A 16,891-nucleotide genomic window follows, 5' to 3' on the forward strand; every position below is an offset into this window, starting at 1 on the left:
AGACTTCGGTCTTGATGGGTTTTCATTTTGTTGGTTAAATAAATTTTGACAGCATCATTTGATTGCTCTTTACCAACGGTGGATTCTCATAAACTATTTTTTTTTTTTTTACAGGTGCATGTTACCAAACTTTTCAATTCATATTACCATCAAGCTCAGTCCCATTTACTTATTTTCAATTTTTTTATTTTTCAACTAGGGTTGAAAATGTAAAACTGTAAAAGTCAACTTTTCCCCAAAAAAAAAAAAAAAAAAACATCTGCCGCTTTTTCATTTTTCCAAAATGATATGCAGATTGAGGAGGCTCTTGAAAAAAAAGACTGAGGCTGAACGGATGCTTGCTCGGCGCCGGTTCCCCCCCCCCCCCCCCCCCCCCCCCCCCCTCCAATACTGACCGACAGCAGTTATTCCACCTTCCCGTCCGGTATCTCACAGAGACGACTCCACTTCCGACATGACCACCACCTGCTGCTGCACCAGGGGCACGGCGGCCGGCTCCGGACTCTCGCCGACGGCCCTGAGGTCGACGCCCGCCTTCTTGTCGCCCGCCGGGTTGGGCTTGTCGCCGGCGCCGCAGCACAGCTTGGGGGCGCACTGAGTCCGGCAGGAGAGCTCGCACAGGGAGTCCTGGGAATCGGAGCTGAACGTGACGAACTCGGGCTGGATGGTGGTGGCGTGGATGCCCTCGTTGTGGAAGAAGTCTTTGATGCGCTTGGCCACCTCCATGTAAGACGTGGGGTCGTGGCACTTGATGTGCGCGGTGGCAATGATGCGGCTGCCCGCCAGTTGCCACACGTGCAGCTCGTGGATGGCCAGGACCCCGTCCAGGTTCAGCAGGCGCTCGTTCAGGCGGTGGATGTTGATCTGCTTGGGGACCGTCTGCAGCAGGATGAGGGCCGACTCCTTGAGCAGCGGGTACGTGGTGTACAGCAGGATGCACACCATGATGAGGCAGAGCGTGGGGTCCAAGTAGAGCACCCAGCAGGGCCCCGCCACCTTGGTGCTGGGCACCGTGGGGCCCTCCAGGAGGTCCAGCAGCGTGTGGTTCCTGTGATAGTGGTCAGTGGCGTGGCTTTCGATGCAAGGGTTGATGCAGATTTCGTCTTTGTTGCAGGGCTTCCACACGAAGATGAAGATGAGGGCGTTGATCACCACGATGACGGAGCCCAGGGCGTCGCCCAGCACGTGCAGGAAGACGCCGCGCATGTTGAGCTGCGAGGACGACTCGTGCTCCAGCTCCTCGTACTGGGCGTCGCCGTTGATCTGCACCTCGGCGCTCTCTTTCGGACTGGCGTCTGCCAAGGAAAGCGGAGACCTCAGTGAAAGTTCGATCGGGGGCGTGGAAACATTTTCCTCCGAGGCCCACGTACGCAACAATCACATTGAATATATCCAAAGGAATAAGTTAAAAACAGTCCATAAGTGGAAACAAATATGCTCAGGGATGTTTGATATTAATTTACTTTTCAGACTGACACCAGTACAAGAACAATACTTGATAGATAAAATTTCAACTACCACAACGACGTATAATTGTGAACAAAAGGACCTTTTTTTCCCTGAAATACAGCGATGGCTCGGTTCTCAAACACAATCCGTTCCAGAGGCCAGTTGAAAACCAAAACGTTCCAAAACCGAAGCACGTTTTCCCATTACAATGAATGGAAAATGAAATAATGCGTTCCAAGTCTAAAAAAAAAAATGTTTTTTAATCAATTCTTTTTTAGCTTTTCCTGACAATAAACTGGATTGTAGTAATACAGGTATATAGTTTAAATCCATCCATTTTCTTCACCGCTTATCCTCACGAGGGTCGCGGGGAGTGCTGGAGCCTATCCCAGCTGTCAACGGGCAGGAGGTGGGGTACACCCTGAATTGGTCGCCAGCCAATCGCAGGGCACATGGAGACAGACAACAGTCGCACTCACAATCACACCTACAGGCAATGTAGAGTGTCCAATTAATGTTGCATGTTTTTGGAATGTGGGAGGAAACCAGAGTGCCCGGAGAAAACCCACGCAGGAACGGGGAAAACACACAAACTCCATATAGGCGGGTCTGGGATTGAACCTGAGACCTATGAACTGTGAGGCCAAGGCTTTACCAGCTGATCTACCGTGCCACCGTATAGTTTAAATACTTTATATAATTAAATCATTTAAGAAATACTTATTTTTTTGCTTAAAATGTATGCTTTAGCCTAGTAGAGTATGCTAGGCTGGGAGTGCATTGCCATACCTGCAGCGACTCGGCCCCCAGCTTTGTAAACCTTTTTTTTACTAACAAAAGTTCAGAGTACCTTTAACCAAGCAATAATGGGGGGGGGGGGGGGGGAAGACAAATTGTTTTTTATTTGTACAGAAAATACGTAACGAAAAAAAAATATATATATATATTTAACTTGCGACTAGAGGTAGGGTTAATAGAACAAAATGATCATTTGAATGTACTTTCAATGACTAAGGACTTTATCTCGCTCAGTAAATCGGCCAATTTTCTTCATTTGACGTTTGTTAGTCAATGATAATATTCAAACTATCAGGTGACGAATATTATCCACTGGAGAGGGGAAAGAATGATTATGTAAGGAGTAACTTAAGATGTCAAACAACGGTATGTTAAGGTTAAAATAAATTTGTCAGTCCTAACACGGATTGCGGAGGGCCCCATGACCGCGTTTGCCTTGGGCGCTCGAATGACTAGCTTCGCATCACACTATAAAGCGAAGTTAAACAAGTTTCATAATGAAAATCCCCCCCCAAAATGGGTCACTTGAACCCTCGACATAAAAGGAGGGTTTCGCTCCAATGCTAATTTTAGCTCAGTCATTTCCATATAATCAATGGAATGAGTAAGAACCGATTATAATGCCAATCTGAATTTCGAACCATGAGTTAAAGAAAATGAGTTTGCTGGAAAACGTCACGTTTTCCAACAATCAATTGACATTAACCAATTGACATTAGTGATCGTATCTGGTGTGTTGAAATAATCCCACAACCTTTAACCTTTTAAAGAGGAATTTATATATAACAGTCAGACCACATTGGGCAATATCCAATCATTGATTAGGGTCTGTGCACGAAGGCAAGAAAATGGCGGGTCGCCCGTTCGTCAGCGGCCAATGGTGTGGTTTTGGTCATTGACGCCGCCATTACACTGATGTACGATCCGGGGCTACACACAGTCTCCATTTATTGAAAATGCCAAGGCCAAGCAGTGAGCGTGGGGGAGAAACCCCGGGCCTTCAGAACGCCTTTAACCCTTCGAGGCCCAAAGAAGTGAGAACGACACACAGCCATAAGACGGAAAATTGTCAGGTGACTGCTTGCTTCTTCAGAGGCTAGCGGGAAATAGATTGTACTATTATGCAATGTGAACTGCTGACTATGAAAATGGCGTGGAACAGGCTGCCACATAGGGAGGAGGAACATTTGACCCACAAAAAAAGTCATACACATGATAATACATATGTTTGAAAAGGTGTAATTGACCCAGATTTTTCATATATTTTGAAAAATCATGTCTCAATTATTGAGAAATATTACAGGACTCTCGATTGAACAAATCAGATCAAATGAGTTAGAGCTTTGTCAAGGAGAAAAATCAGATTTCAGACATATCAACCTCGCAATAATGCAACACATTGTTTGGTTTTTATAATATTTCTCGTCATAAACTTAAATGTTCTGTATGGCATTAAATTATTACTAGTAAGCTTTAAAATTAGTTCATTACAATGTAGTTATTTATTTTGTAGTCTTTCACAGCATTAATTAACTTCTCAATTTACTTTAATTCAATAAAATACTATCTTTTCCATCCATCCATCTTCTCAACGGCTTATCCTCACGTGGGTGGCGGGAGTGCTGGAGCCAATCCCAGCTGCCTTCGGGCAGGTGGCAGGGTACACCCTGAACTGGTTGCCCCCCCTCCAGTCGCAGGGCACATGGAGACAGACAACAGTCGCGTTCACAATCACACCGAGGGGCAATTTAGACTGTTCGATTAATGCGTGTTTTTGGGGGGTGTGGGATGAAACTGGAGAAAACCCAGGCAGACACGGGCGGGGCCGGGATTTGAACCCTGATCCTCTGAACTGTGAGGCCAACGCTCTAACCACTTACTCCACCTATATTCAATTTGAAAAGAAAGGTGGGAAAAAAAAAAATGTTCCATACCGGTAGTTTGCGAGGCTTCCCCGCTGCCGCTGTGGTTGCCCACCAGATTGTTGGTCTCCCCGGGCGTTCCGTTGCCAGCCCGGTGAGCCTTGCCACTTTTGCCCTTCTTCCCTCCGTGCGAGTGCCCGTGCCCCCCGCCGGCGTGGCCGTGGAACAGGCAGAGCCCGAGCAGGTTGACCAGCAGCCCCGCGAAGCCCACGGCGGCGAGCACCTGCGGCCGCTCGATCTCGTGGGCCTCGGTGAAGCGCTCGATGGCCTCCAGCACGATGGTGCAGCACAGCGCCGTGAGGAACACGGCGTTCACCAGCGCCCCCATCACCTCGGCCCGGATCCAGCCGAACGTGTTCTTGTCGGTCGCTTGGGTCTTCTCGGCGAAGCGCACCGCCACCAGAGCCACGACCAGGGCGATGACGTCCGACAGCATGTGAAAGGAGTCCGAGAGCATCGAGAGGGATGCGGTGATCCGGCTCACCACCACCTCAACGATGAAGAAGACAAAAGTCAGCGAGAGCATGCATAGGAGCCGGACCCGATTGGGTTCGCAAGCCATTTTTGCTGTCGAGCTTCTAAAAGGTAGGAGGAAGAAGAAGAAGAAGAAAACTAGCTCCCCCTAGCTAGCGAGCTAGCTAGGAAGAACTCCAAGCACACTGGCTCCCCGAGAGAAGACAATGCGTGCCCTCCCCCCCCACACACACTACGGTCGTCCCGTAATGGCAACGGCACGTCGACTGGGAGAAAATTCATCCGAGAATTGCTCAGTCGGAGGACAGCCACATATCCGACGTCCGCTCGCCCCAGTTGCAGTTTGCAGACGGGGCTGAAACTTTGCACCCGAGCCGGTAAACTTTCCACACGGAACCCAGAACGACGAGGAACACGCCACGCCCAATACGGGTTCCGATTAGACGACGGGACAAAAGGTCCGCGCTGATTGGTTGCTTGTCGCTACACTCGTAAACGGGCGGGATGGCGTAACCGGGCAACACTGGTTGCTACGCACGCCACACGAGCGTAGTCTCGCGATGATTGATATGTTCATTTTCGTAATAAGCGAATTCCCCCTTAGGGCAATATATAAATACAAATTTTTAAAAAAGCAAAATATAAAAATGTATGATGACTGGAGCAAACCTGGCCGCATTAGTTTTCCTTATGGGAAATGTGATCTACGAATAAAAGCCGGATAAAGATTTCTCACTAGAAAATGGGGCTTATGATTCCCCCCCCCCTTTTTCATTTTATTTTAATACACAGGAGAGGACATGCACACTGATTTTTTAAAAAAGGGTCCTTTGAATGTGTGCATCGGTTGCACGTGACTGTTTCGATACGATGACGTCACGCACGCAGACATTGATTTCGTTTCCAAGTCCCCTGTTACCAAAAGTCATACTTTGCGCCGACGGTGAGTCACAGAGACGGCTCAAAAGTGGCGATATGGCTTCAATAAAATAATAAATAGTTACATCAGTCACTCGGTTTGAAAAGTCGATCAGGGTCACGATCCGACTGTCTGACTCATGGCGGAAACGTAACAAAACAGCAACAAGTGGGGAAATGAACACACAAAAAATGCTTATGAACACATTATCAGGGATAACTGACCCCAACAAGAACACACAGTTTATATAACACTTTACAAATTATTCGCTCAGCCGCTCGGCATTCTGGGTATTCATACGACGCTACAACATGCTGGCAGACGTTTGAGGGTGTCCATCTTTTTTTATTTGTTCATTTATTTTTATTCCACTCAGTGTAATCTAAAAAAAAAAAGAGGGATTCATCAATAGGTTGCCAGGAAATTTACTCTAGTATAATACACGATTGAAAGTCTTGCTTTATTTTTTTCAAAATTACATTTAAAGTGCCAATAAGCACTATTGATGTGAAACAGATCATTATGGTGAACTGGCGACACCGTGTGGCAGATTTAGGAAGGGAAATTAGGCTTTTGGAAAACGAGCGAACTCTTGTGGCACATTTGGGTCATTTTACTGTCGTTGCTATGGTAATTTAGATTTATTTTAAATTTCTATTAATCACTTCGCTACATTTTCATCTTTAATTTCTAATAGCTCTCAGGGTCACAGCATTAGCTTTTGGTGCCGTTATAATAACTGTATTGCTTGGATGGTATTAATGCCCTGATTTTTGGGCATGTATTGTATTTTCTATCCATTTTTTGAGACTTCTCCAATATATTGTGAATATCATCCGCACTCAGTCTTATAAATTACACACGCAGACGGAAAAAAATCTCAATTTTCCACACAGTCACAACACAGCAGTCAGATGCGGACTCCGAGGATTTGACAGGCCTTTTCCACCTCAGTCAGGACTTGAACGTGTCGACTGACTAAGTCGTCACACGGCGGCATCGTCGCGGAGCGATTCAGGTGGCTGTTCTCCTTGTTGGCGCCTCCAAAACGGACCCTCTTCTTGTCCTCTATGGGACCAAAAGAAAATTCACGACCAAATTTATTTAAACGCAGGAGGAGGTAGTTTTCAAAGTTGGATTAAAATCTTTATTGACATCCTTATCAATGAATCCATCTATACACCCCTTATCCTAAAAGTATGAATTCGTAAAGAAAGTCCAAAGAGTCTTCATCGAACGTGCATACCTATGCTTTGATTGTGAAGCGGGTTCTGCTCCCTGAGATGTTCCATGTGGAATTTCTTTAATAAACTCTCCGCTCTGAAACAGAAACATGTAGATTATGAAATCAAAAGTCCAACAATCCATCCATTTTCTATTGTGTGTGCAGAAAAGAACATGAGAGCATGCACACAGGAAGACCCCAGATTTGAACGCCGAACCTCAGAACTGTGGGGCAGACCATCCATCCATCTATTTTCTTAGCCGCTTATCCTCACGAGGGTCGCGGGGAGTGCTGGAGCCCATCCCAGCTGTCAACAGGCAGGAGACTGGGTACACCCTGAACTGGTCGCCAGCCAATCGCAGGGCACAGAGACAAAACTACACTCACAATCACACCTCGGGGCAATTTAGAGTGTCAAATTCCATTCATCCATTTTCTTTGCCGCTTATCCTCACGAGGGTCGCAGGTCAACGGGCAGGAGGCGGGTTACACCCTGAACTGCTCGCCAGCCAATCGCAGGGCACATAGAGACAAACAGTCGCATTCACAATCGCACCTACGGGCAATTTAGAGTGTCCAATTAATGTTGCATGTTTTTGGGATGTGGGAGGAAACCCACGCAGGCACGGGGAGAACATGCAAACTCCGCACGGGTGGGCCCGGGATTGAACCCGGGACCTCAGAACTGTGAGGCCGACGCTTTTCCAGCTGAGCCACAGTGCCGCCTTCTATCCACTATCACACTGTGCTGCCAGATCAAAAGTCATTTCTGCCATTTTTTAAAAAATTCTTCAGTAAATTACCTCAATAGCTTCTCTGCTGCAAGGCGTTCGCGCACGCACATCTCATATTCCCGTCCTAAAAATAGAGGCAAATTAATTGAAATTGATAAGTTTGACTGAATAATGGAAAAAAACAAAAGGCAAGACGGGTTTGGCGCCAAGTCTCATGTCTTAACTGCGAGCGAACCCCAAGCGGGAACCAAACTCACGTTCTAGCATCTCGGCGCGTTCCTCCAGCGCCTTTTCGCGCTCTCGCAGCGCCCGCTCTCGGAGTTTGAGCTCCTCCGCGGAGGCCGACGCTTCTGCGGGCTTTTCGGCGGCGGCGCCGTCGGAGGCTGCCGACCGCCTCCGAAGCTGCCGCCGCGCCTCCCTCTGCTCTTTCCTGACCGCTTCGGCCAGCAAGGCGCTCCGCAGGATGGACTCCACCGACGGCCGCATGTAGTCCTGTTGGCGACACGCAGCATCATGAATGATACATGGAGGAAAATGTAAAAAAAATTACATTTCAAACCTTGACGTTGAGCATTTTCTTGAGGAGGGCATTTATCTCTTCGGAGTACCGCTGCGGGATTCTGTTGAATTTGCCCTCTCGGATCTTGACGGCCAGCTCTTTTGGGTTGGAGGCGGTAAAGGGGGGGCTATAAAAACGACATCGGCAGCGCTTTATGAAAAACTCGGCAGCCCAAGAGAGAACGTGCTCAATTGCACTTACGATAGGGCACAAAGTTCGTACAGCAAACAGCCCAGAGACCAGATATCGGACTTTTCGTTGTACGACATCTGGTTCATTTGCTCCTGAAATCAAAACGTTGCCATCAACCTGACCAAAAAGCGGCGCCGCTCCCCAATTTCCGGCAACTCACAGGAGACATGTAGTACGGCGTTCCGACGAAGGTCTTGGCGAAGCTGGTGTCGTGGTTGAGGATCCGGGCCAGGCCGAAGTCGCCCAGCTTCACGTTGCGCTTGACGTCCAGGAAAATGTTGGCCGGTTTCAGGTCGCGGTGGAGGACGGTGGGGCCGGCGTCGCTCCGCCTGTGGCACTCCTTCAGCGCCAACGCCAGCTGCGCCGTGACGCGCACGATGAACTTCTCGTCCAAATGACGTCTGAGCAAACGGGAACAAAATGAGTTCGCAGAGTAATCGAGTACTTCGGAAAATGCTCTTGCAACACTGAGCGTCGTATTGAGATGTCAAATATTCCTGGCAATTGTAGAACAAATTTAAGTTACCAAATTAAGTATGATTATTTATTTCAAATATATTAAACATGAATAAGACCACATTTGTACTAAACACCTTGTACCCCCTTCCAGTTGAGTAAATAAATACCTCAGGCATAATTTTTAGAGATCTAGCATTTCAAAAGCAAACGTTTAAGTTTGTGTGTACTGTATATAATATTTGAAATGTGCTTTTTTTGCACAGTTTTTATATTTAACATAGGATGTCAATCTAAATATCAAAATTAAATGATAAATACAGTAAATACATGAAAAAGAATGCCAGCAGCAGAAGTTTAAAAAATATATTATTATTTATCATGTTTTTTTTAAAGAAAAGACATTTAGAATCATAAATTTTCAAAGAAAAGTGAACTTGCTACTATATTTCCTTCTCTGTGTCATTTTTAAAATACAAAATTAAGTTTGACTTAACTTCAAAGGGGGAAAATGCAATGGGAAAAAATTACATACTTGGCCCTGTTAGCACTGCGCTAGCGTTAGCACCACGCTAGCGTGTTGCTGCCGTGTCTCAGTGATTTTCACCGGTATTTTTTTTTTTTTACCGGCCCTGTTAGCGCTGCGTGAGCATTAGCGCCACTCTAGCGTGTTGCTGCTGTGTTACTGTCGTGTCTTTGTGATTTTTACCAGTATATATATATTTTTTTTTTAAACGGCCCTGTTAGTCACGCTAGCGTGTTGCTGCGGCGTCTCAATGATTTAGGTATGGGTTTTTTTTTTTTTTTTCTTTTCAACCGGTCCTGTTAGTCCTGTGCTTCCGTGTTGCAACTGTGGAGTTCCTGTGGCTGTGTTTTTTTTTTTTTTTTTTTTTTTTAAAACCAGCCCTGTTCATGCTACCTTGCTGTTGCTATGTTAAGATAAGATGAGGTATTCAAACTTTGAAAACTCTTTCTGTGTACCGTCTTTCTTTGTAAATATCTCATGTTTCAATGTGGGCACTTGCGGCTTTTACACAGGTGCAGCTTATGTATTTACCAAATGGTATTTCCTCTATAAATGTGCTGGGTGAGGCTTATAATCAGGTGCGCTCTGTAGGCCAGAAATTACAGTAATACTTTTGTTACTTTGGCCTCAGCACCAAAGCAGCAAATAGGTGAGTTTTTCAACACTCAGTAAATAAATAATAATACTGCATATCTCCAAATCAGTAATATTCATGGTCGTGAGGGTCGCAAGGTCACCTTTCCCTGATGCATCGGGCTATGAGGCTGGCCAGGTCGCCACCCTCGCAGTACTCCATGACGATGTACAGTGTGGTGTTGGTGCGGTCGATGATGCGGTCGTAGTATCTCACGATGTTGGGGTGCTTCAACTCCCTGAGGAGGTTGACCTCCGACACCAGCATCTGCTTCTCGCTCTCGGCCATCGTGCCGTAATCCAGCTCCTTCCACACCAGAACCTTGGGTTCGATCACGAAAAGACAAACAGTACTGTAGTCAGAGAGGGGAACGGTACGCCGGTAATGCAGTACAATTCATTGTGGATGTACATTGGGTCCAATCGGATCAACACACAAAAATAACTTCATAAAAGCTGACGTTAGACAATGAAATGTCACATTTGGGTACACATTTGTCGCCGGGACTCTGTTGTACATCAACAGAACCTATGTACGTACTGTATAGTACAGTACTTTTAAAAAATACACGAGTAGAGTGGGACGTGCTCCAATCAACACAACTGAAGTTTTAAAGTTTTTTTTGTGAGTTAAATCCATACTTGTAGGCATTAAACACACAACTATCATAGAATTACGAGCACGTGTGTATCGAGCACCTGTTAACGACGCACTATCAACATTTTAATGTGCTTAAAACAAAAATAAACCATAGTTGCTCACTTTGCCGTCACACTTCCGCCTTATTTTCTGACATCTTCCGTAAGAACCGGACCCAATGGTGTGCAGCACTTCGTAGTCACGAACCTGGGACGGCATCTTGCTTTTGTCCACACTAGAGAACTATGCTCACGTGCGGGTAAAATGTTCCCCTTCGCGAACTTAAACTCTTACATTAGCACTTTTTCAGAGGGTGTCCTTTCATCTGTTTACGGAACAAAAGTCGAAAGCTATCCGCGTGTCCGTGTAGCTTGGTAAACAGAAACTGGCTTGGCCAATTTAAACTCGTGTTACAAAGACATCTCCATTGTGATTGGTCGAGTCCCTGGGCAGGACGAGTGGTGATTGGTTAGAGATTTCGCTGCGGTGACGTTGCCAGGCGCCCTAGACCCGCGAGAATATAGCGGTAAACCCAATGGGTATCCACTAGGGGACGCCAAATATTGATCTAGACCCAGCGTGCATTTAACTTGAGTAACTGAAGTCAAGTCGTTATACAGTACTTCTCTACTTCCATCCATTAAACCTCTGAGCCGCTTAACCTCACAAGGATCACGGGAGTGCTTGAGCATATCCTTTCACTGATCTAAAAAATAAATACATAAAAACTGGATAGCGCATACATATCGAGTGGTATGTCGATCGGTTGAACCCAGTTGGCCGCCATCTTGGTACTCCCAAAACGTGTAGCTGACACAGTTTACAGGTTGGATTTTGGTGGGGTATTTCTCAACGTTTGCCAAGTAGAATTAAAATAGGTCCTGTGAGCTTGACAATTTTTCAGGTGTGGTAACATGAATGATTTTTAATTCAACTTGGTAAGCCAAAAAAGGCTAAATGCAAGGGAAAGACATAACAGTGACTACCAAGAAACCTTGCATATTACCTCGGGCCCGATTTCTGTGACGTTAACTTTTCCCAAAATATGCTGTAAAGCACGATCATCATAACATAGCAAAGAAAAACTAAGCATTTTTTGTCATTAAAATATGAAATTTCAAGTCAATCAAATTCAATTTGCAGAGTTCCATATAATGAAAAACTTCACAGAAAATGTGTTTTCTCACTTATCCACTGATGAAGTTTGGGAAAATATTTACATTGCTTTTTCGCAAAACACCGTCAGCCTATAAAGGTGAACCAGAGTGAACAGTAAACAACAACTGTAAACAAAACTTTGTTCAAGTAAATTAAGCTCATCAGAAAAAAAAAACCCTTTACAAACAAACTTTAACAGTGTCAAAGTAAATCTTTCTAACTTACCTGTGGAATGTTTTCTGTGCCGCTGCACAGGTCGGCATGGTTGTTATGGGGGTATCAAGATGGCGGATGGCGACTTCAGTTTTGGTGGCCAATAAGCCATCCAGTCTTTTTTGTTGTTGTTGTTTTGGATCAGTGATCCCAGCTATCTTTGGGCACTAGGTGAGGTGCATCCTGAACCGGTTGGCAGCCAATCGGAGGACACAAAGAGACAAACACCGGTCGCACTCACAATCACACCTAGGGGCAATTTAGAGTGTCAAATTAATGTTGCATGTTTTTGGGATGTGGGAGGAAACCGGAGTGCCCGGAGAGAACCCACACAGGGTCGATATATTTATATTTGTGAGCATTTTGGCCCTCTGTACATTCCACAAAGTGACAATAAACTGATACCACACCATTGTCAGTTCACTCTGCCGCATCACTTACATTTGTGCAAATGATTCATTCATCGGGCCCCCTGCCAGGCCGCGACGGTCCGTAACCCACATCGCTCACAGCGCAGGGAAGGAGAGCATCCGGGGTCAGATCTGTCAGTCCGGCTCTTCAAAGGTAACTCCTGCAGAGGGGGGGGGGGGGGGGGGGGGGGGGCAGAACAGGCAGCTCGGAAACAACAGAGACGTCCCACTCGTGGAGGACTGGAGTGTATACAGGGATTGAATTCACAGGGCCCCGCCTCAGCTGCACGGTACGCAATAAAGCAGATTATGATTCTGATATACACACACCGAGATGGGTACGTAGAAAATGATGCTAGTAAAAGTATTGGATTCAGGCTAGTTTTCTTCCTCACTGCAAATCTTGACAATGGATGGATAGACTGGTACTTTATTGGCCCTGCAAAGGGTACAAGCATGTTTTAGTGCCCACTAAACTTTGATATTGAGGACCTTGGGGGCCCTTACCTGGTTCAATGTGTCACTTCAGAACAATAACAGGAGATTTTTCTCTGGTGATAACTTTATCTGTAAAATGTTTTTTGGGGGGGTTCACATTTCACCTGTGTTGTGTGGCCCTTTTATATATTTTTTTTTCAGATTAGATTTTTGGATTTGCAGTGGCTGTTTGAGGAGTGTGGCTCCACTACACTTAGCGCCATCTACCGTGGGGGTGTCAAACTCACTTTTGTCGCGGGCCGCATTGTCGTTAGGATTTCCCTCAGAGGGCCGTTATGGTGAAACCACAGAAATCCTGAAATCGCCTCATCATATTCACACGTGAAATCTATGAACTCCTTTTGGAATCAGAAATCAAGTGTAATGTGTTTTTCCACCACTGTTCATGTTTGGTCACAAAAATATCTCAACAGTATCATTTAACCCTCTCTGGACCAAATAAAATTTGAGATTTGAGAAAAATCTGATACTTTCAGAAAATGATACTCTAGACTTAAAAATTTTGATTATATTAAACCTTCCCTGCCCGGAAAGGGTTATGATTTAGGACAATTTGAAACGTTGGGACATATTTTCATAAGAATCACAGATTTTGACACCCATGATTTGCGTTCGCAGGCCACATAAAATCGTGTGGTGGGCCGGATCTGGCCCCCCGGGCCTTGAGTATGACACCTGTCATCTACTGAGATGTGGTGAATACACTCAAGTCTGTCTTATTTGTCATTAAAATGAAAAAAAAAAAAAAATCATGAGGCAAGATGACATTCAAATTGATGGTTATGAACACAGCATTCGGAAATAAAAACCTATCCATCCATTTTCTGAGTCGCTTATCCTCACGAGGATCGCAGGAGTGCTGGAGCCTATCCCAGCTGTCAACGAGCAGGAGGCGGGGTACACCCTGAACTGGTCGCCAGCCGATCGCAGGGCACATAGAGACTAACACCCAATTGCACTCCTAATCACACCTACGGGCAATTAATGCATGTTTTGGGGATGTGGGAGGAAACCAGAGTGCTCGGAGAAAACCCACGCAGGCAGGTGTCGGATTTCAACCCAAGTCCTCAGAACTGTGAGGCTAATGTTCTAACCATTTTCCCCACCGTGCCAGATCATTAAATCCCACTTGGTTAAAAGAGTATTAAGGACAAGGAGAACAAGGAGTTTTGGGTCTTTGAAGTTTTATTCCAGCACATGTTATCGTGTTGTAAAATGGCTGTGTTAACTAGGAATTTAAAGAAGTACAAAATGGGGAAATTACAGGAAATTCTAGTATCATTTGCTTCCACCCCTATTGTGTTCATTTCCTAAAACATCACATCCCCTCCTTTCTTTGGAAACATAGTTGGGGAAAAATAAAAAATAAAAATCTGAACCGGGCCACTGAATGACACATTCAAAATGTTTGACTAGCTATTGTTTGGTAGCACTTTTTTTTTCTTTTTTTGCATCGTACACAGTTTCTACCAACAGTGAGAAAGAACTGGTGTTGGCAACCCCTAAAATGCATTTTTTAAAACGTTTTCTTAGATGGTGCAAGCCTAGGAATTATCTAGATAAAAGGAAATTTAAGAAAAGGGCACTCGGAATCAAAAGAACATTTTTTTTGCCATAGGGTTCCCCGCAGGCCAAATTTTAGATCAACCCCTCCAAAACTATTTCCGTGAACACATCATGTTTATCCTTAGGAAAACACCATCACTGGGGAATGTGGTGTTCTTCTTCCGGGTTTCCCAAAAATAGTGTTCTGTTCAGTTCTATTTAGGTTGCCAATTGTCAAAGTAAAATGTTACAAAAAAAAAAAAAAAAAAAAAAACATTCAATATGAACACTTCCTGGCAATGAGTGATTGCTGTAGTATATTTTTGTACGTAGGGATCTTTACTGTTGGCATGATGAATATTGTAAATTAAATTTTTTAGCCCACTTTCGTGCCCAAGAAACAAAATTTTCGGCTCGATGCAAAAGTTTAAAACAAACAGGATTCACACCGGCGGCTCTTTATGACCGAATATGTTCTGGGATGACATCGGGCTTGGGTAGCATTACCCAGAAATAATAACAACAAAACGACAGTACACAAATGAGAAGAAAACATAAAATTATGGTAATTTTTCTTCTTAAAAAAAAAAAAAAAGAACAATCGCAGACAGGTCAAGGACATTACTTTGAGGTTTGTTATGTACAGAGGATTTTGTCATTAAAAAAAAAAAAAACATTTAAAAAGAATAATCTTCATTTTCCAACGTCACATGGTAACAATACATAATGACACGAGAGGGGATTAAAAACAAAAAAATGGGGCACCCATACTTCATCGCTTCATTTTATTGTATCAATGCTTACACTTCTTAAAGCCAAAGTGAACAGTCTTGTTTTTTTTTTTTTGAATGCCACGGAAAGCACTCAACACAAACAATTATGTTCCCTTGTGTGTTGTGGACAACAATGAGCGTATGGCTTAAATAATTGTAAAACTATGCTGTCTCTTTTTTGTTTTGTTTTTGTGGTGGGTGGGAGGGTCCATCTTGTTGAAATGAGGATGTGTGCGCGCGCGTGTATATGAGCAAACAGGAGTCCACACAAGTTGCTTTTCAAGTGATCAAGTTTGACGCCGTTTACCTTGAGGCGCCGTCGCCGGTGTAAACAGTCCAGGCGACAACGAAAAGATAAATGTGCTGGCTGTCGTTGTTGAGATGCGCGGGCGAAAAATTAAAATAAAAATAAAAACATACACGAAAAAAAAACACATATGGGCAGCTACCATTCAGGAATTTATCCTGGGACAGGGAGCAGTTTGGATCTTTAGTGCAATGTGGGCTAAGGGAAAAAGGGAAGGGGGGCGGGGGGGAGCGGGTCCACACAGCTGCTTCGAAATGTCCGCTGGGCGTCAGAAAGAGGGCAGGCTAAAGGGCGGACTCGATGCTTCTACTCTCACAGTATTCACAGACACACACGTCCATACGCACTCCATGAAACTACAGTGGTCCTTGGTCCTGAGCCTCTTTGAATGTATGACGGCGTGGGGGGGGGGGGGGGGGGGGGGGGGCTATGTGTAAACATCAACATGAGAGCTGTGATGTGTGAGATCATGTGTAGCATCAGGGCTGGAATTCTGTTTGTCTACACGTCGTATACATAATTGTTTTTTTTTTTTTTTTGCCCCTCCGTCTTTAGTCTCGCCACGCAAATTGTAAATGTACATTCATCCGTTGCATGACGCCAGTGGACTCGGAGAGGCGTTTTTTTTCTCCCCGCTCGCCCTCGTCGGCGTGCTCAAAACATACCGCGGTAGAGGTGCCGCAAGAGGCTGTACCACATGTAGCCGGAGACGAACGCGAACGACTGGATGACGCACAGCCACACAGGGTCCAGGGTCATTTGCCGGGAGACCGCTTCCTTCTGGCCGTCGGGAGGCGGGAACGCTCCTGTTGGGAAGCACGGAAGCAAGGAGCGCCAGTGACGCAATCTTGAGGGAACTCCACAAATACTCACTTGTGTATAAGATGAGATACATCAGAGACTCCCAATACAAATATAATCATGATCAGTAATCTAGACCTGGATTGCCCATTCGCAGTTCACCGTTCGCATCCCCGCATATTCACAGATTTTGCTCTCCAAGTTTTTTTTTTTTCTTAAATTCTTTTCTACTTTAGAAATGGCGCCTTGCAATGTGGTGCAACTTATATGCACACTGAGTTCCAACGTTTACAAATGTTGTGTAACTTATTCAATAAAGTACACTCAAAAACACTGGTTTCACTGTTAGCACGTGTTTTAGCGTGTACTGAGGCCGTCATATGATGGTGCTCACGAGGCATCTATCCATCCATTTTCTTCACCGCTTATCCTCACAAGGGTCGCAGGGAGTGCTGGAGCCTATCCCAGCTGTCAACGGGCAGGAGGCGGGGCACAGCCTGAACTGGTTGCCAGCCAATCGCAGGGCACGTAGAGACAAACAGCCGCACTCCTAATCACACCTAGGGGCAATTTAGAGTGTCCAATTAATGATGCATGTTTTTGGAATGTGGGAGGAAACCGGAGTGCCCGGAGGAAACCCACGCAGGCGCAGGGAGAAC

General features: G+C 45.2%; 3 protein-coding genes across 4 annotated transcripts in view; all 3 read right to left on the reverse strand.

Annotated features, from left to right (window-relative positions):
* Positions 1–377: 377 nt before the first annotated feature.
* Positions 378–5,172, reverse strand: slc30a1a (solute carrier family 30 member 1a). Its single transcript, XM_061812346.1, has 2 exons — positions 4,182–5,172; positions 378–1,295 (listed from the first exon to the last, which is right to left on the reverse strand). Exons 1-2 carry the CDS (start codon positions 4,729–4,731, stop codon positions 430–432), a joined length of 1,416 nt encoding a protein of 471 aa, XP_061668330.1. The 5' UTR covers positions 4,732–5,172; the 3' UTR covers positions 378–429.
* Positions 5,173–5,454: 282 nt separating this feature from the next.
* Positions 5,455–10,945, reverse strand: nek2 (NIMA-related kinase 2). 2 transcript variants are annotated; one of them, XM_061812348.1, is made up of 9 exons: positions 10,735–10,945; positions 9,992–10,209; positions 8,433–8,673; positions 8,282–8,364; positions 8,081–8,207; positions 7,779–8,013; positions 7,591–7,645; positions 6,809–6,882; positions 5,455–6,630 (listed from the first exon to the last, which is right to left on the reverse strand). In XM_061812348.1, the coding sequence occupies exons 1-9, from the start codon at positions 10,744–10,746 to the stop codon at positions 6,473–6,475; spliced, it is 1,203 nt and encodes a 400-aa protein (XP_061668332.1). In that variant the 5' UTR covers positions 10,747–10,945; the 3' UTR covers positions 5,455–6,472. The 2 variants fall into 2 exon arrangements, with proteins under 2 accessions (XP_061668332.1, XP_061668331.1); XM_061812347.1 differs by having other exon boundaries at positions 5,460–6,630; positions 10,651–10,943.
* A 3,028-nt stretch (positions 10,946–13,973) lies between these two features.
* The window catches only part of lpgat1 (lysophosphatidylglycerol acyltransferase 1), a 37,565-nt gene continuing 34,647 nt past the window's right edge, over positions 13,974–16,891 (reverse strand). The window contains exon 8 of the mRNA XM_061812951.1: positions 13,974–16,237. Coding sequence (XP_061668935.1) covers positions 16,086–16,237 — 152 coding nt within the window. The 3' untranslated portion in view covers positions 13,974–16,085. The remainder of the gene's footprint in view (positions 16,238–16,891) is intronic.

This window comes from Syngnathoides biaculeatus, chromosome 23 (genome assembly GCF_019802595.1).
Source record: "Syngnathoides biaculeatus isolate LvHL_M chromosome 23, ASM1980259v1, whole genome shotgun sequence".
NCBI lineage: Eukaryota > Metazoa > Chordata > Actinopteri > Syngnathiformes > Syngnathidae > Syngnathoides > Syngnathoides biaculeatus.

Coding starts and splice junctions, on each gene's coding strand:
- nek2 (XM_061812347.1), bottom strand. CDS start 10,746: ATGCCGTCCCAGGTTCGTGACTACGAAGTGCTGCACACCATTGGGTCC. Junction 10,210..10,650: donor GGCGGAAGTGTGACGGCAAA/GTGAGCAACTAT, acceptor ATCGAACCCAAG/GTTCTGGTGTGGAAGGAGCT. Junction 6,883..7,590: donor GCAGCAGAGAAGCTATTGAG/GTAATTTACTGA, acceptor TTTCTGTTTCAG/AGCGGAGAGTTTATTAAAGA.
- slc30a1a (XM_061812346.1), bottom strand. CDS start 4,731: ATGGCTTGCGAACCCAATCGGGTCCGGCTCCTATGCATGCTCTCGCTG. Junction 1,296..4,181: donor GGAAGCCTCGCAAACTACCG/GTATGGAACATT, acceptor TTTCCTTGGCAG/ACGCCAGTCCGAAAGAGAGC.